This window comes from Pseudogymnoascus verrucosus (genome assembly GCF_001662655.1).
Source record: "Pseudogymnoascus verrucosus strain UAMH 10579 unplaced genomic scaffold scaffold_9, whole genome shotgun sequence".
Classification (NCBI taxonomy): Eukaryota; Fungi; Ascomycota; class Leotiomycetes; order Thelebolales; family Thelebolaceae; genus Pseudogymnoascus; species Pseudogymnoascus verrucosus.
The window spans coordinates 359,997-378,170 of NW_017263660.1; the positions used below are offsets into that span (position 1 = coordinate 359,997).

General features: G+C 50.0%; 7 protein-coding genes across 7 annotated transcripts; 5 read left to right on the top strand and 2 right to left on the bottom strand.

Annotated features, from left to right (window-relative positions):
* The first annotated feature begins 46 nt into the window (after positions 1-46).
* Positions 47-1,852, top strand: VE01_02399 (uncharacterized protein). Its single transcript, XM_018271909.2, has 3 exons — positions 47-129; positions 180-1,190; positions 1,249-1,852. Exons 2-3 carry the CDS (start codon positions 1,051-1,053, stop codon positions 1,847-1,849), a joined length of 741 nt encoding a protein of 246 aa, XP_018132636.1. The 5' UTR covers positions 47-129; positions 180-1,050; the 3' UTR covers positions 1,850-1,852.
* A 758-nt stretch (positions 1,853-2,610) lies between these two features.
* Positions 2,611-3,762, top strand: VE01_02400 (uncharacterized protein). Its single transcript, XM_018271910.2, has one exon. The coding sequence runs from the start codon at positions 3,151-3,153 to the stop codon at positions 3,676-3,678; it is 528 nt and encodes a 175-aa protein (XP_018132643.1). The 5' UTR covers positions 2,611-3,150; the 3' UTR covers positions 3,679-3,762.
* A 1,004-nt stretch (positions 3,763-4,766) lies between these two features.
* VE01_02401 (uncharacterized protein) lies at positions 4,767-5,087 on the top strand (the record flags this gene model as incomplete). Its single annotated transcript, XM_018271911.1, has 1 exon — positions 4,767-5,087. One exon carries the CDS (start codon positions 4,767-4,769, stop codon positions 5,085-5,087), a length of 321 nt encoding a protein of 106 aa, XP_018132642.1.
* A 1,532-nt stretch (positions 5,088-6,619) lies between these two features.
* Positions 6,620-9,495, bottom strand: VE01_02402 (uncharacterized protein). Its single transcript, XM_018271912.2, has 2 exons — positions 7,837-9,495; positions 6,620-7,783 (listed from the first exon to the last, which is right to left on the bottom strand). The coding sequence occupies exons 1-2, from the start codon at positions 8,539-8,541 to the stop codon at positions 6,842-6,844; spliced, it is 1,647 nt and encodes a 548-aa protein (XP_018132641.1). The 5' UTR covers positions 8,542-9,495; the 3' UTR covers positions 6,620-6,841.
* A 1,410-nt stretch (positions 9,496-10,905) lies between these two features.
* VE01_02403 (uncharacterized protein) lies at positions 10,906-11,544 on the top strand (the record flags this gene model as incomplete). Its single annotated transcript, XM_018271913.1, has 1 exon — positions 10,906-11,544. The coding sequence occupies one exon, from the start codon at positions 10,906-10,908 to the stop codon at positions 11,542-11,544; it is 639 nt and encodes a 212-aa protein (XP_018132640.1).
* A 234-nt stretch (positions 11,545-11,778) lies between these two features.
* Positions 11,779-15,165, bottom strand: VE01_02404 (uncharacterized protein). Its single transcript, XM_018271914.2, has one exon. The coding sequence runs from the start codon at positions 15,025-15,027 to the stop codon at positions 11,938-11,940; it is 3,090 nt and encodes a 1,029-aa protein (XP_018132647.1). The 5' UTR covers positions 15,028-15,165; the 3' UTR covers positions 11,779-11,937.
* A 145-nt stretch (positions 15,166-15,310) lies between these two features.
* MTO1 (Mitochondrial Translation Optimization) lies at positions 15,311-17,481 on the top strand (the record flags this gene model as incomplete). The annotated part of the gene is made up of 3 exons (XM_018280108.1): positions 15,311-15,435; positions 15,486-15,756; positions 15,817-17,481. 3 exons carry the CDS (start codon positions 15,311-15,313, stop codon positions 17,479-17,481), a joined length of 2,061 nt encoding a protein of 686 aa, XP_018132646.1.
* Positions 17,482-18,174: the final 693 nt, after the last annotated feature.

Consider the following 18,174-nt stretch of genomic DNA (forward strand, 5'->3'; position numbering starts at 1 on the left):
CGAATCGGCGGTTTTTGGGTTGACTATGGACGGGCATATTATATATCACCTTCCTACTCTATATCTCACGTAAATCGAGTCTTAAAACTTCATAGCTACCTCCGTGCGTAAATACGTGCGTAAACGACAGTGAGTAGAGTCCCATCCTCGCCCTCTATCAGCTTATGTCAATCCAGTAGTATCACACAATCCATCTTCTACCCGCCCGGGTTACCAGATCATCACCCGGCACGATGCGATAATCGCGCTGCAGCAGAGTGAGATGTGATCAGCGAGCTGAGTTGCACATCATCAAGATAAACCTGTATCCCACCATTAGCGCCTAAGCGGAATCGCGGACGAGAGCGTCGATCATGGTCTTGGCGTCGGGGAATGGGGATGCCGATGGCCATGTTTATCTGCCGCGATGCCCGAGATGCAGGTGAGAAACCCGCAGAGATGGGATGATTAAGCTTGTATGAGAGAGAGATTGAGTTGAGTCTCTGTGTTTATTTGGGGGGTTTTAAGTGCTGTCAATTGCCGCTGTCATTTACGGTTATCCACGCGGGTGGCTTTACCAAGCTTCAACGCCACGATAACGACCTGCCGCCCAAGGCACTCGACCGGAAATCAGAGCCCACGGCGTTCTTTCTCCACTTGGCACGCACTGGATACGAAGTGTGGTGAAATACGATAAACGAAGTTATCAATATGCTGTACACGCTTACTTCAGCACGTTTACGTGGGATGAAACTTTGGAAATGTTCGGCGTTCCTGCGCATTGTCCGGATCTACGAGTAGGGCCGAGTCGGCGATGTCAGAGCGTTGCAGATCACTGTGATCATCGTCATGGCGAGGGTTTGACGTGTGGTTAAATGAAAAGTTAGTTCCGAAGAAGAAGCTGGTATCGCTAGGTGGCTATTACGGCCGAATTGACTTGACGCTTGGAATCAGTATGGGAGTGGGGATTGAGGAGAGGTATAAAGATAGCTTCATCCCAACCTCTAAGTTCTGTTTGGAGTTCAACTGAATCAGCTCCTACCTCCTGTATACCAATCTAAGCGTTTGAAAATGGGCAAATTCACCTACGCAGCTCTCGCTGCACTGCTCGTCGCTACTGGGGATGCTCAATCCAAGAACCCCGGCCTTGGGATAAACTCTCACGCCCAAGGAGCCACGGAGGAGGTAACACCGGGAGGGGGTCCAAACGGGTGAGCAGTTTCCACGCCCAACTCCATCTCTTACCCTCAACTAACCTCCCCCCTCCAGCTCCGAAGACTGGCTCAACACCGGCCTGACTGGCAACGGCTGGGAACCACCCTACCTCAACCTCAACGACGTGATCCACATCTCTCGCCCCGACTTCTACTCCGGCGTCGGCTCGCGATGCCAACAATACGACAGCTACTTCCAAAAAGCCGGTGACGGGCATGGCATCGACCCCGTAATCCTGGCCATCATCGCCATGCAAGAGTCCTCCTGCAACGCCGACGCAGGCGGCCCAACACCCGGCCTGATGCAAGTCTCGTGCGCCAACTACCCGAATGGAGTCTGCACGGACAGCATCCAGGATAACGTTGACGCCGGGGCGAATTACCTGCGCGGCCAGCTCGATGATGCGGGTGGGAATGCTGTGTCGGCGTTTGGGAAGTATAATGGCTGGTTCACAGCGGGGTTGGGGCTGAATGGGAATAGGGGGCTCACGACGGATTATCCGTGCTCGGCGGAGGGGAAGGCGAATGGGTGGCCGCAGAATTTGGATTATTTGCAGCAGGTGCTGAATGGGTGGTTGTTGGGGCTGGATGTGTATGGGGATGATAACTGGATTGGCACGTATAACTGTGATCAGTCGTGTTCGAATGGGTGTTAGAGGGTTTGCGGTGAAGACTGTTTATCAATTGTATCTACTGTACAGTACAGCATTGTCCAGTAGTAGAATATCTTTTGTTCTGTGGTAAAATGGATCTTGGATCGATGCTTGTTAAGGCTTCTTATCGAGGTTGAGTGCCATGTGGACGGGAGGGACGTTGGATTGGACGGAGACGGGATCGATGCCGGAGCACGGAGCCTTGGTCCGATGCTTATTTATCCGGTACCTAGTATTTAAGGCACCGACTCCACTTCGCCATGGCACCATCGCGTACAAATAGCGCTGAAACCGCATAAACTCTACTAGAACAACAACGCCGATGGATCAAATATCATATCTTCTTCGCTTCAATTCTTCTTCATCTTTAGAATCACGGTACACTAATCGTGTCTATCTGCCGCTGCGATCCGTCGAAAATTCAGGAAAATAACCAGAATACCCATTTAAATTGCCCAGTACCAGTCTAATGCATAATGACTCGTTTACAATATGATCGTCAACAGCTAATTTCTGATATTCACATGTTTTCCCCCGTCCGAAGCCGCGGCATTTTTTGCAAGGTTCTTCCCCACATGCTCCAGTATTTGTTCCAGTACTACTCTAGTACGCCTAACCTGCTAAACTCCTCCTAAACTCTCCACTAACATCTCTCTAAACCCCTCTAACTCGCCTCTAAACCCCTCTAACTCGCTTCTAAAACCCTCTAATCCCTCTAATCCCTCTAACTTCCCCTCTAAACTCCCCGTCTAACCTTCCTAACTCAACTCCGTACCTGCCGCAATCCTGGTTGATCGCATCTAACCCTTGCTCCTTCCCCCCCGCAAACGCTAAGCGCTTTTATGTCTTGTTTACACCTTCATCCCCGCCGATCGCCTGTCGTGTTTCCTCAAACTACGACGCTGCAAGCATAGTAAGCCCGCTGTCCCTGCTGCCGACTGCTTCTAAACCTTGGATCTTCCACTTTCCGCAATTATGGGTATTGTCATGCGGCCAATCGCAATGTCACCTCATCTTGTTCCCCCGCGATTGTGCCCTGCCCACATGCGATGATGATCGACTTTCCCACCTTCAACCCCCGGAGGAACTAGGCTCACGGACTCCGTCAGCGCGGCGAGGGGGAGAAAAAAGGGAAAGGATCCCATGTGCAAATGAGGGAGTAATAAAAGAGAGTATATAACCAATTCGTCCTCCCACCACCCATTCCTTCTTTTGCCCCTCTCCCGTAAGAAACCAACAAGCTTCAATCCATCCAAACAAACCACCTTCACTTCCACCCTCAACCCCCCAACCAAACCGTCAACATGCGTTTCTCCATCCTCCCCATCGCCCTTCTGGCCACCACCGTCGTCGCTGATGGCGCCTCCATCCTCGCCGCCATGGCCAAGATCTCCAGCGACACCTCCAAGCTCAACGCGACCATCTCTAACTTCCACGGCGGCCTGATTGGTCTCGGCGAGTCGATCCCCATCCTGATCCAGAGCACCACCCTTCTCCACGACATTAACCAGGGCACCAAGACCGCGACCGCCTCGGCCGAGCTCACCTTCGACGAGACCATCCAGGTCGCCGGCGCCACCGCCGATCTTGTTAAGGGCGTCCAGTCCTCCCTCCAGACTATCGTCGATACCAAGCCCGAGTTCGATCAGCTGCTGGTTATCAGCCCGGTTATCTTGATCAACCTTGAGCAGCAGAAGGCGGCGACGGATAAGTTCAGCAAGGCTGTTGTTGCGAAGCTGCCGGAGCAGTTCCGTGCTATCGCTGAGAGCATCACTGCTCCTATTGATGTTGCTTTCGATGATGCTATTGCGAAGTACAAGAAGTTCTTCTAGATGTAGAACGGGATGTTAATTTTTTGGGGGTGTTTCTTCGGAGGAGGGTTTGGTGAATGATTGGATGTTTTGAATATGAGGGGGAGTGGGATAGGGGTTGAGTTGGAAATATAATTCAATTTATTCATCCTGCATATCTGATCTTTTTCACTTTAGTGTTGACTTTTGCGAATTGAGTTTAGATTATCAAGTAGCTAAAGGTAATACTTCCCACGATATTTAAGGTTTACCGAGAAAGGTGGAGATATCGATATCGGCGACTACGAGGGGAAGGTATCATATTCATCCCACTACTTATGGTCGGGAGCAATATATCCATGGGGGTAATTACTTAGGTGTGTGTAGGACCACCACCAAGCTATCAAGGAACCGCGCCTCTGTCACCGTCACTGTCGTCACCACGCGGCATTCTCACCACTTCACTATATCACTGCGGTGCTTCTGTCACCGTGATGCTAGGCGATATGGGGAGAGCAGTGGAATCTTCTTTGGCTTCTCCTCATCCTTGCGGACGAGTGGCTTCATGAGATATCAGTCTTCCTTCCTTGAACTTTCAAGATCTCCAGGTCGACTTCGCTATTTTGCGCGCGTGAGATTCACGCCACTTCCGACTAGTTGTTTAGGACGAGACTTGTGGTGCAATGTGCTCTATCTGCAGGATGTAACTGACTACGAAGTATAGTTCTATCCCATGCTTACATATGGGTCATCGGTTTCCATAATATACTTTGTCTAAGGAATTGAAGTCATTTTTCGAGATGATTCAACTGCTCTTAAATGGCCCTCTCTCCCAGAAACAACTCGATACCACCCAACCAACGAATATCCCAAGGACCAAACCCCTGACACAAGCGCTCTAACAGTCAGCAGAATCTACACATACAGCTGAATTCCTGGAATGGCATTTATTTCCAAGAACAGCCGACGGCATTGAAGCCACGCACCTTCATTCCCAACAGCAGCCGGTGCCAGCTGAGCCAAGCAAAAATTTCAGTCATGCCCTCCCGGTACCTCTGCTGAATATAACAGGTTCCGGCGGGCTGGAATCAAATATTACAACGGTGATACAATTAGAGATGTGGTGGAACATGTCCTCGGAGGCGCAGGAGATTGGGCGCGATCCGGACGCCTGCCGATGGAAAACCTCATCTTCGTCGCTGCGTACACGTCCTCTGTCACCGTTACTGTCACCACCACATCGCGATATTCTCACCACTTCGCTCTCTCACTGCGACATTGTTGTCGCCGTGGGAGATTTTCACTACTTCCGACTGATTTTCCCTCAAATTACGAAGGGACGAGGCGACCAGGAAGTCCTCCAAATCGTCCCAGAGGATGTAGCCCAAGACCTCGATCTCATTGAAGAATTTGACCGCATTAGTTACGGCCTACGCGGTTCTGGGGTGTAAATCAGGATATATATATGTGTGTGTTTGTGATTCCCTTGTATCCCTTCGTCATACTCATATAACCTGCTCGTCTATCTATAGCTATTTACAGCGCCTGTGATAGGATGTACACAATTGAGTATTACATCCTTGGTTCGGTTCTCAACAGACATGTAAGTTAATCGTGCAGCAACTTCTCACAGACTTTCATGGCTATCATCCCTTTGGGCGTGACACATCGTGACAACTCAAGACGTAACAGAGACTCCATCGAAAGAATGGAATGGACATCTCTGAGTCAAGTCAAACTTCGAACTTGATTTCGTATTATGAATATGAGAAAGATCATGTCAGAAGAAGATGCGAAGAGGGAAGATGAGAGGATTATCAACGCTGCATCTAAGGACCCTAGGTACAAAATTCTCACAAACCACCTCATACTCAGATTCTCGAATATCATCGAAAGGGGCCCAGTGTGACGAGAAAAGTTATGATTCAAGAACGGCCGTCACTGTCACCCTCATGGGGGAAAATTCTCACCGACTTTGGGCTCCCACCACTTCGCTCTCTCACTGTCGTTCTGTTGTCACATTAATGATCCGTTCGTCTCCTCTTTTCCATCTTCTGATATAATTTTGCCTTTCATCACTTGTACTACCCCGTCTTCGTCAACAAGGTCACATTAGTCTGACTAGAAATCAGTGCTTCCCTCGCTCTCCGTTTCAGAGGAATTGCTTGGATTATACTTGTTGTTAGGGTCGGGATCCACTGCGGATTATTCCTTTGATTATACGAGTATGTTTCAAAAACTTATATAATACAACATTTGTATTTTATAACCTCGATCTCTTCCACCTTCTACGTCTATATTTATTTTCTTTGCTCCGCACCCCCAGGACCCCACCCCATCCTCTTTTACATACTTGAGATATATTGATTTCTTTAAAAACGAGCGCCCACAACTCCGCCTCCGACAGCCATTCCAGCGATCCGCGACGACGCGGCCGTCGTAACCCACACAAACGTCTTGGCCGACAGCGCTCAGCGCAGGTGATAACAAGACAACCTCGACGACAGGTCAATCTCGACAGCAGGACGGCATTGACGACAGGATGGAGCGATGGCGAGAGAAACGACGGCAAGAAAATATCATGGCATATTCTTTTCGTGTTCTTAGACACCTTGAACCTACTTCCAACATGCATTGCACTTTCTGTATCCGTGTCCAACTTACCGCAACGGAGACGGTGCACAACTCTGCATTCCACTCATTGATTCGATTCCTGACAGCTATCGCGGATGTCCAGAAGTAGTGCAAAAATACACGTTCTTCGTTGGAATGGTATACGGTTTCCTGTACGGCTTCCGAAAATTATCATTCCCTGGAGCAGAACATAGTGCTAGACGTTCACGGATCATTCAGCACCTTACTCCCAATTTCACTCTCTGACGATTCATTGGGCCCATAGTCAGAATGAGAACATTCTTAGAAGCATCACAACAGTAGTAACATTGGCAAATTCAAGAATGTTACAGGCGAAATATGTATCATTGTGCCTATTTATCAAACTCGACTCTAACCCTCTTCAACCGCCGTAAACCCCAAAATAACAATCATATCTCAACATAAGCCGCTTCTTAGAATATATACAGACAGCAGAAGCTCTATTCCTATATACACCACTCCCTGCCAGTCCCCAAGGTCCGAATCTAACCACCATAGACGGTCTTCCTCGCCCCTACGTGCCCGACATGAAGCAATTGACTTTCTTTGCTTACAAGCACTGGGAGTACCAGTCGTTGCCGTAGGTGCAGGTGGAGCCGGCGACGCAAGTCTTTGGGCCAGTCCATCCGATACCACCACACTGTCCCCACTTGGGAGCAGTGCCGCCGCCAGTTGGTGGGGTGGTGCTCTGGGTAGGAGGGGCGGCGCTGGTGGTGGTGCCAGTGCCAGTGCCGGAGCCGGAGCCGTAGGTAGAGCCGATGGGGCCAACCTTGATGTTGGAGTAGGTGACGGAGGAGTTGGGGACGTTGGCCTCGACGTCGCTGGGGACACCGGAGGTGGTGGCGCAAGTACCACGCTTGGCACCGAGCTTGGTGGAGTCGGTGGGGAAGGTGCTGTCGAGCCAGAGCATGTTGGATGCATGGTCATCCCAGACGGACATGACGAGGACCATACCAGCCTTGAGGGCAGCGCCCATGTTGGCGAGGCCACCGTGCTTGGCGAAGTCGTTGGTGTCACCGAAGACGGACTTCTGGGCAGTGCAGAAATCGGTGGTGATCGAGTTGCCGCTGGTGCCGGCGATGGAGGAGACGGAGTTGGGGATGACGACACCGTTCTGGACGTAGAAGCGCTTGATGTCGGTGAGGGTACCGGTGGCGGTTCCGTCGTTGGTGATGAACTGGGTGACGACGGTGAACTTGGACTTGGTGTCGACGGTCTTGCCTGGGCCGTAGAAGTTCAGGTTACCCTGGCGGTAAGGGTTGAAGTCGCATCCATCAGGATCGCAAGTTCCGGCGTAGCGGTCGTTGCTGTAGGTGCCACCGCAAGCATTGCCGGTGCACATGGTCTGGCCGGGGGTGTCGCAAGGGTGGGGAGTGTAGGCGTTCGAGATCGAGTTGGCCTCCCACAGGTCCATCTCAGCACAGCACGAACCGTGGTTACCGATACCAGAGTTGGCATCGTTGGAAGACTTGGTCCATCCCTCAACGTTACCCTGGATATCTAGTTAGCAATCAAATCGATTTGTTATATGTGAGTTTCTCATACCTGGCCGCTGATGAACTTGAGATCACGGGGGCATTGGGAGTCGCAGTATCCCGTTCCGTACTTGGCACCAGCCTTGTTGGTAGGGAACTTGGTCATTCCTCCGTCAGCATCCATGGAAACGAAGTACAGAGCTCCGTTCAGTCCACAGGGCAAGTTCGACACATCGACATCGAAGGTGAACTCCTTGCCGAGCACCTTGAACATCTCGTAGTTGCTGTCATCCTTCATCATGTACAGACGAGAGCCGATGTTTGTCTGGGCGGACTTGGTGACAAACTTCAGGGAAAGGGCGTTTCCGCTAGTCGTAGCACCGTAAGTGCCAGAGTAATCGGCTCCGTCCAGGGCGCAGTTGGCGGCACAGGTCTTGTCATCTGGGCAAAGGGTCGCGTCCCAAGTCTGTCCATCGTAACAGTTGGTTGATCCGCTGGTGGAGTGAACCCAACGCCAGTTGGCATCAATGACGACCTTTCCGTTGTTGGTAGTGCAGCTGCCTGGGGCAGTGCAAGTCTGCCAGGTCATGGAAGGGTGAGTTTCCGCGGTGAGAGTGCCGACCTGTTGGCCAGCCACAGCGGCTGCCAGAGCAGAAACGAGAAGGGCGCGTGGGTACATCATGATTGAAGTGAGCTGGAGAGTCTTGAGAGTTTGATACTGTGATGATGAGAGAAAGGAATTTGAGGTGGGATCGGGCACAGCTTTATACGCCATGATCTACCGGGAGTAGACAACTCAGGCTGTGCCTGTCGGCACGCATGATTATCCATTGGCCTGTATCTGCAGCAAATGGCTTCGAGACGGCGCTTCCAGAAGGATAATGGAAGGTGGACCCCGGGCTGACGGGCCAGACGGGAGAATGCAAGAAATGGACTGTGGGGATGCCCATGGCGGAGAGATAGAGAGGCTGACTAGGTCAGACTTCAATCTATAGAGGCGGCCCGTGTGGCCTGAAGTTTTGTGCGGAGATGCAAATACTCCGTGAGATTCAGGGGGACTGCAACGGCATTCACCAGGCATATCGCCGCACCTAGAGGTAGTATTGTGGAGAGGATGCCAAGATACGCCTCCACTGACCCCGCGACCTCATCTCCCCGCCTTCTCTCATTCTCCCGCCCCACTGCCCCTCTCATCGCGCTGCCACATTGCTGAATGCGCCAACCACAGTATGCGTGGCGTTGAGGTGTTGAAACGCCCAAAGGCGGGCAAGATTAGTGGCGCCTGCCATCCCGTCTTTGGTGCCTCCCTCAGGTCCCGACGGACCTGGTATCCTAGCGAGCGGCACTGAGTGCGAAGCATACATGGCAAAACTGACGTAGAGTCAACTCTCAACGAGATGCGAACTCGGAATATCGATTAATTTGTCGATATTGTCACCTGGTCTTTGCAAAATCGAAGGGCGCCAAGTATGCTTCGCGATGTGAAATAATGGGAGAATGTTCCTCGGCACGGAGCGGTGCGTTCGCCGCATCTCCAGACCACTCTATAGCCTCTCGGCAGCCGCATCCGAACAAAGCAAACCGATAGCGCCAATCTATATATTAAAAATTAATCAATGCCAGAATTCAACCACTTTACGGTTGTCGGCCCTTGTTCATACTATTTTCCGCGCTCAGTCCCCTCTGTGAGCTAACGAGCCGTGTTCGCTTTCTTAGTGAAGATAATATCTGTTCCGTGTCGACAAACCCCGCATATACAACCTTGTCAGAGCCTATAGCTACCGGAACCTTCTTTCCCCAGTTTTCACTGGTTGCTCCACTCAGCATCGCGGAACTCGTCGCCGCCACCCGATTCGGCGCTGGTGCTGCTTCTAGAAGCCTGCCCGACGATCTCGTGACAGATAATAGCTTCCTGAGTGCATCTATATTATCGGTTGGGGGACCGAATAACCGCAGAACAGGCTGGGCTTCCGCATATTGGATTGCTTTGATTGCTTTGCGGTCCCTTAATTTGCACTGGCGGCTGGCTAGAAGCGTTTTGTTCTATGCGCCGAAGGTTTTTCGAACCACTGTGTCAGAACTGCATCTTTTTACCCAGGCTCGTTGGACTTGGATATATTGATGGATGATTAAGGACTCGCTGAGGTCTCAAGATCTATACACGAGCTGGTCAGCTCGAGGGTAATGGTGTTTCTCATACTCTTTACAATATTAGCCGGAATGTTCACGATTGCTGTGCTCCGAAAGGCACCGAGCCCCGCCAATTATCCACCTCGTCGGCGCTTTCTGGCTGGTGCTGCGCCTACTTTCACCGGAAAAGCGGTGCGGATCATGTAGCCACGTGCAAATTCATTCGTCTCGTGCATGGTGAGGGTAAACAGGGTCCAGATGCGGGCTTGAGGCAATAATATAGGTTTGTTGATGGTGGCGCTCAAGCTGGAGTGGCAAACACCACGGCTCTGCAACATATAAATATCGCGGTTGGAATCCCTTTTTTCATACCCTCGACTGAAGTCATTGAAACTGAGTGTGTTTATTAGCATCAATTTGTGGGATATTAAGCTTTTGAAGCTGCCAAGAATACCTAGCCAACTTTGCAACAGATCGTCATCCCCGCAATTTGCGATATATGGAGAACTTTTCCTTACTTAATTGCTGTCAATGAAGCTGGATAATTTTTTGGGTCGGTGAGTTTGGACACGCAGAGAATTTAAAAAGGATAAAGCGCATAACAGATTTTCCGCTGTCGTTGCGTTTAGTATTCCCATGGCGGTATATTCTTGGGGGGTGCGATGTGCAATTTTCAAATTACTCTGGCGAATGAGAGCTTGGGGGAAAACAAACGTGTCTCTCATCTGAGTAAAATATAAAATTTAACCGTTCGTGTATTTCTTAGTTTGTTCTATTCGTTCATACCTTACCTTTGCGGGTTTGCTACAATGTGGAGGTTTTCTCCCTCTTAACGCGCGGCGCTTCGAGCGTTTCTATCGTTGATCTTTGGGCACGCAGCAACACAGTACAGTACATATCCTACAAACAGCAAGCGCTCAATTGAAAACAAAAATACACCCATTTCTAGAAATACGGCACTTCTTCCAAACCATGTGCAATTGACGAACATTCCCCCATTCCTGTCGATATGGAGGATCCTCAGACGTCCGCCACACCAGCACCTCCGAGCTGCTTCAACTGCAAGAAGCTGCAAACCGAGTTCCCAAAACTTCTCATGCGCTGTGCAAAGTGTCGAACAGCTCTCTACTGCTCCCTCGAATGTCAGAAGGCCGACTGGAAGAGCCACAAACCCACCTGCCACCTTACAGGATCTGCCCCTCCTCCCAACCCGCCCCAGGGGCCCAAGGCCCGCCACAACCCAGGCTTTCAGGCCATGAACGACATGTTTGGGCTTTCCAACGACGACTTCCTCCACGACCGTCCCGAGGGAGAGGTCTTCAATCTTCTCATCGACTCTTTCAGAATGCGAGTGGAAGACGAGTCTGTGTACGGCGGGAATACAATCGGCGTTTACAATGGAGAAAATACACTTCCCCTGTTCAAGAAGTTTTTGAGTCTTGCAGAATCGAGACAGAAGCTTCTTCCAACTTGGTGGAGCTCGGTGGAGAGAGGGGAGTGCGAGAGGCTCGCGGAGAGCGGCAGTCAGTGGAGCGATATCAATTGTGCTGTTGAGAAAAGTGAAATCCAGGATCATTATAACGACAACTTGATGCCAATGAAGTTGAGAATCCTGGCAGAGAAGATTTATGGCAAGGGCTTCATGTGAAAGGCGAAACTCCAACACGTGTACAATATGTGCTCTATCTTTGGCTTGCTGATTGGTGATGGGTGGGAAACAACTGCTGGTGACCAAGTTATGCTAGGCTTTACTTTTGACATGGAAGTCTCCAAGGAGATGGAACAAATTGTGGCGCTATTCAGATACTTTCAATCCACCCCTGCTCTTGTTAAGCTGTGAACTGTAACGCAGTTACGCCAGAGACCGTTGATACTAAATAGAGTGCCATATAACGTTGGCTTGCTATTATGCTTCTTTATAATACATATTGTATCTGCAAATTATTGTACACCCATAGTCCGCATCTATCTATAATACATATCTGTACATGGGGAAAGGCGTAACGCCTGCTCTCCCAGAAAATGGTCGCGGCCTCCTATATTACACCTTAACAGCCGCCTGTTCTTTCTCCTCCTTGAGGCTCTTCAGCTCTTCGATCTCTTCCTCGACATCCTTTCTCACCTTCTCCTCCCTCTTCTCCAGGCTTTCGAAATCCAGAAACTCCTGCTTATCATACACCTTAACTCCATGTTCCTCATCCAGCCTGTCCATTTCCTTTCTATACTCCTTTCCCATGCTCACATTATCCTGTATGTCCCCGCCATATCTTTGACTCATGTACGACGAAACATGGGATTTACCCAGCGACTCCTTCCTACGCTTTACGCTCGATGCGTACAACGTCTCGATATTGCCAGTCATCTCTTCAAGGCAGTACTTCACCTCCCAGTCGTCGGTAGCTTTCAGCTTGTCGGGACGAACCACCTGGTGACCGTTGACAAAGTTGCGGATGTTCAATTTGAATACTGCTAGACGGCCAACGGAGCCCTCAACGTCGCCCTCGCTTGAGGTATTACAGTTCCGCGCCTCATCCGCCGCTGCTGTATCCGCATTTTCACCTGAAGATTCCGCAACAACCTCGTTGACATCACGGGCCATGGTCTCTGGATCTTCCCTTTCAGCACGGGCAACCATGAGATCCAGCATCTTGTTCATAGCCGCCTCAACCGGTGTGCCCTTTTCGACTTTGCCAAATGCATTGCGGATAGTCTCTACGGACGCTGACTGGTCGAGATGGTTGAAGGCGTCCTCGAAGATTTCATTTTGATCGTCGGCGTTTACGGCTTCTGCGGCGTCTCTAATTGCGGCGCGAAGGACCGCTTCTTGCCCGTCTGCATCCAGGCCAATTACTCGCCTCTCATATTCTTGGATTTGCTCGATATTGGTCTCCTGGATACCTTGAATGTCCTCCTCGGCGACGGGGCGGGCGAAAATATACATGAAACAGTCGCCGTCAGAAGCACTCTTCGGCCTTGTTTCGAATTGTAGCTCCAAAGACTCTCCTGGAAATTTCTCGGTTGCGCGGTCCAGCACTTTGTTCAAGAGCTCCAGGCTGACTTTAAATTCGGAGTCTCCCAGTGTAGTATCGTTAGACCCATGAAGAGACTGGTCCATATCCGGCAGGGGAAGATACTGGAAGCCAAATATCCTCTCCGTGTTATGGAACGCAACGAAAATGCCGTCCATGCGGCCCATCCGGACTTGAAGGGAGTATTTCAAGAAAGCAGAGCGGGACATGTCGTAGAACTCACGTTCGTACGAGTCATATTCACCGTACCGAGATGTGATCTCGTAACCCAGCCCTTTCTCATAATCTGTAGCGTCTCTGCGAATAGAGATGACAGCGCGAGTCTTAAGATCGTACATGCCTGTCCCAGGTAAACGAGGATCATGGGCATCAAGCTGCGAGCGCATAAGAAAGTCGCCAAAGGTTGTATAGTGATATGATTCGGGGCTGTTTTTGTCATCATCCGTAAGAGCGTGCGAATTTTCCTTTCGGTACTTTATATATTCTTCCTTGTCCGAAGTTAAGAACTTCTCCATTGATTTCCCAAGCCATTGGAGGACGTTGGATGTGTCAAATCCTTTGTTCGCATCAATAGCGTAAACACCATCTCTGCGTCGAAGGAATATAGAAGCAGGCGCTCGTTGAATGGCAGTGAACGAGCTTAAAGGTCTTGGGAAGCCTCGTGATAGTTGATCATGGTTGACAGGCCGCCATTTTGATAGAAGGTAGTGGAAGTGTGCCAAAGCCGAGGTCATGCTAGATGTTGACCCAGTGTACTTGCTGCCCTCGGCAACTGCTGTATCAATCAATGTTTTGTCTCGCGAAGAAGTGATGTATTCTTTCAGCGCGTTGTAGTCGAATTCTTTCACTGGTGTTATGGATTCCAAATAGGGGTCAAAATTGTAGACGCGGGTATGGGGGTCCCGAAGTCGATAAACTCCCTGATTGAAGAGCACTCTTTCAAGGCCGCAAACAAGGCCAGGCACAGGTGGCTGAGGTTTCTCAACTGGAACCAACTTTAGCGCCTGTGCATGGACGCTTCCAGAACTGTAACCTTCCCCTTCCTTTAGTGGTTTAAACACAGCATCTATAGCTTCTGGCGTTGAATTTTTCAGGGCCGATTCTAGGTTTTCGTACGTTTTGAGCAAAGTCATAGATAGAGTCCTATCTGCCTTTTCAAGCTGCTCACGAGCAGCATCTTTAAATATGTCCTCACCCCCTTGTGCTAGCTCGAGGCCGCGCTTATTCAGCAATTTCTTTTCCTTCAAGACTTTCATAAGCACTGTCTTCGCAACCCGGTTGGCGGAGGAGCTAGTAATGGAATAAAGATAGGTTAAAAGTTGTCCTCTTTTCCTGCCCTGAACCCTTTTAATGAGCGGGGTGCCAGAGGGACGTATTATCACCGTGTTTAGAACCCGCCGTGCGACAGGGTGTGATGATTGGGTCGGGGAGTTTCTGACTGTTGTCGACGACCGACCCCGAGGGGCCTTCACCACTGTGTACCGAACAAGTTGTCCTACTGATTTGGCCCCCTTTGTTCTTGAAGAACCAGTATCCGAAGACGGAGTGACAGATATATCATATAAGGCCTGCAATTTCTTCTGCCTATTTTTATTTGTTCTCCGCTTCTTGCTAGAACTTGGCGGGGGTTTCCCATCTGTTCCAGGGACACCCTCGTTGGAGTTCTGTAAGGGCTTTGCTGTTTGGTCTTGAGGATTTACCTGGACTCCCTTGGGCCGTTTCTTCGTTATGGTTTTCGATCCCTTGCCAGAGTTTGATGGCTCTAACGTAACTGCTGTTTCGCGGGCCTTGTCTCCTGGAGATGATTTGGATCGCCGCTTCGTTATCGGCTTCAGGGGTGCCGCTATTTTGTCGCTCTGGTCTGCTTGAGCTGATCCGAGGTGTTTCTTCGCGGCTTTCTGCAGCCAAGAATCCAAGGAACGTGCGCCTGTTGGCTCGGCTTTTGGAGATTCATTTTCGGCATTGTGGGTGGCTGCTGCTACATTGCTGCTCTGTCGCAACAAACGGGGTGAAGCGTTTTCACCCCTCCGGATTGTAGCATTCAGACATGATGTACACACGTACTGGCACCGTGATCCCACTCGTGGTGCAATTGTGTACATGGCCTTAAGTCCCTAAGAATTGGGCGTGGATTTGAACTTGAGCAACATCGGCGAATGTGCTTGAAGGTTGTTCTTGGGAATTATTTTTCTTGACGTCCGCAGGCGCGCGCCACGCGCTGTTAGGCGCGTCAACCAGAAATTTAACCCGCAAGGTAAAAAAAACCAACGAATAGGAACAGTCCAATCATGAGTCCCTTTTAAGGAAAATAATTATTACCACCACGACCCCATCAAACCAACAACCCCAACCGCCATATGGTGCGCCAGGATACTTTTTAACACTATGAGCTGCAAGCTGCTGCGGCGGCCCTACCGAGCATTTTCCTTGCAGCGGGGCCTGAGAGTTCCGCCATTAAATCGAAGGGTTATTTGTACGAGGGGGTTTGCCTCTCTGTCGCCACATCCCAAGTCAGTAAATTAAACGCCCACAATCGATTGCGATATTAACTTTAATCCAGTGCGAATCCATACGATGTAATTGTCATCGGCGGAGGCCATGCAGGATCAGAGGCATGCGCAGCCGCTGCGAGGTCTGGTGCGCGCACTGCCTTGATCACACCGAAGCTGGACAACATTGGCGTATGTTCATGTAATCCGAGTTTCGGCGGCATTGGGAAGGGTACTATGATAAGAGAGATTGATGCTCTGGATGGTGTGGCAGGGAGAATTATTGATAAGGCTGCTGTGCAATTCAGAGTGTTGAATCGGAAAAAGGGCCCAGCTGTTTGGGTAAGTGAATCTCTTTTCTTGTTGCGTTTCAAGAAGGTGTTCTAATGATCATTTTATTAGGGCCCGCGAGCACAAATCGACCGAGATTTATACAAAAAACACATGCTGGATGAGTTACAAGGATACCCGAACCTTTCAATAGTCCCCGGGAGCGTTGCGGATATTATCGTCTCGAAGGAAACTCTGGACGGCCAACCCTCCTCGAAAATTACTGGAGTAAGACTTGAATCTGGCGAGATTATCCCTACCAACCAAGTCATCATAACAACAGGAACGTTTTTGGGCGGTGAAATTCACATTGGCCTAGAATGTTTTCCATCTGGGCGCATAGGCGAAGCGGCGACATTTGGACTCAGCAAGTCACTGAAAGATGCTGGGTTTAAACTTGGGAGACTGAAGACCGGAACCCCTCCGAGACTGTCAAGGAGGACCATCGACTTCAGCACATTAGAGCAGCAGCCCGGGGATGATCCCCCGATGCCGTTCAGCTACCTCAACGACGAGGTGACAGTCAAGGAGCAGATGTTCTGTTACTCAACATACACCAATGAGAAGGCCCACGATATTATCAGAGACAACCTTGACAAGTCTATTCATATCCGGGAGTCTGTCAAGGGCCCTCGATATTGTCCATCGCTAGAGTCGAAAATAATTAAGTTTTCGGACAAAAAGAGCCATATAATCTGGCTTGAGCCGGAAGGATTTGACAGCGATGTCATCTATCCCAATGGGATTTCTATGACCGTTCCAGCCGAGGCACAGGAGCAAATGCTTAAGACTATACGCGGGTTGGAAAACGCCACAATGTTGCAGCCTGGTTACGGAGTTGAATATGATTATGTCGACCCAAGGAACTTGAAGTCGACTCTCGAAACGAAATCTATAGCCGGGTTGTTCCTGGCTGGCCAGATCAACGGAACTACAGGGTATGAAGAGGCTGCTGCGCAAGGAATAGTCGCTGGGATCAACGCCGGTTTAGTTTCCCAGGGCCGGGAGCCGATGATTTTGTCAAGAAGTGACGGCTACATAGGCATAATGATTGATGACCTGATAACGAAGGGCGTATCTGAGCCATACCGGATGTTCACATCACGAAGTGAATATAGGATGAGCGCTCGCGCGGACAATGCGGATTTGAGGCTCACTCCTAAAGGGCGTGCGGCTGGAGTCGTGAGTGATGCGCGGTGGTCCAGTTTCCAGGATATATCCAGCCAAATGAATGAGCTGGAACAGATTCTTCGAGCTGATATACGCTCTGGCCCAGCCTGGATCGACGACGGATTCGAAGTTACAAAAGATACAACTAAAAGAAGCGCATTTGACATTTTGCGTCGTGCCGGGATGAGCATAGACAGGCTGTCGAACAAAATACCAGAGGTGCTGAAGTACAGCAAAGCGATACAGGATCGGGTTGGAATCGAAGCGGTGTATGCACCATACATTGCCCAACAGACTGCTTCAATGAAGGTCTTTCAGATAGATGAACAACTGCATCTTCCAGTTGATTTGGACTACGGCAAGGTCCATGGCATATCCATGCACGAGAGGTTTCTTTTAGAAGCCACAAGACCTGAGTCTGTCGGCCAAGCTCGGAGGATTGAGGGCATGACTCCGACGGGTTGCTTGAGGCTCCTAGCTCACGTACAGAACACTCGCAAACGTGAAGCCAGGGCTATTTTATATGAAGAGAACACGGCCAATAAGAGGAGGGTCGCCGGCTTGTAAGATATATGAATGTATGATAAGATTGTATATTAGACAGATCCGGACAGCAGCAGCTTTGGGGACGTTATTATCGTTGGATAGTTACCACTAAGGAGATTCAACCATGCTTCAACATATCTCTTGTGGAGGCTATGTTGCCTTGCCCGTCGTACTTTCCGAAATACCCTACTTTAGGTTTAACAAGCTCCATTTGCTCCTTCCAGAGTTCACAGGACGGTACAGTAAGTTTGTTGGTCAATCCTTAATGTCCGCGTTCCATCTGGTTTTGTCCTGTCTATTAATTTAACTTATTCACATTTCAATTTTTGCTATCGGCCTATGCAGCCTTGATAGGTTATATACCAGCTTCCCACCGCATTCTTACATTCGGAAAGACAATACTGTCCAAAATGGATGGTAGTAACTCGACAGGTGTCCATACACTTAGTGGCGTCGCTGGACGTCATGTCCTGCCCAGCGATATGGGGTCCCAGACTGCGCCAGTCGTCAAATTTCCGTCTCCAATCCAATACCCAGTCCCTAGAGCACTTTGCGATGAAGCTCAGGTCCAATATGCTTTTAGCCAGACACATTCACACAGCAACTTTGGATATCGCGACACAGTCTATTATTCGAGTTTCCTCAGTGGCATGCGTGTGTATGCGCAGGCAGGGCCTCAATTGTCAGCTCCCTATCGACGGTCACTCAGCAACC

Excerpts from the sequence above, each read along its gene's own strand:
- VE01_02399 (XM_018271909.2), top strand. The coding sequence starts at position 1,051 with ATGGGCAAATTCACCTACGCAGCTCTCGCTGCACTGCTCGTCGCTACT. Across the intron at positions 1,191-1,248 it reads CCGGGAGGGGGTCCAAACGG|CTCCGAAGACTGGCTCAACA; the intron begins GTGAGCAGTTTC and ends TCCCCCCTCCAG.
- VE01_02400 (XM_018271910.2), top strand. The coding sequence starts at position 3,151 with ATGCGTTTCTCCATCCTCCCCATCGCCCTTCTGGCCACCACCGTCGTC.
- VE01_02402 (XM_018271912.2), bottom strand. The coding sequence starts at position 8,541 with ATGGCGTATAAAGCTGTGCCCGATCCCACCTCAAATTCCTTTCTCTCA. Across the intron at positions 7,784-7,836 it reads TCAAGTTCATCAGCGGCCAG|GGTAACGTTGAGGGATGGAC; the intron begins GTATGAGAAACT and ends CTAGATATCCAG.
- VE01_02404 (XM_018271914.2), bottom strand. The coding sequence starts at position 15,027 with ATGTACACAATTGCACCACGAGTGGGATCACGGTGCCAGTACGTGTGT.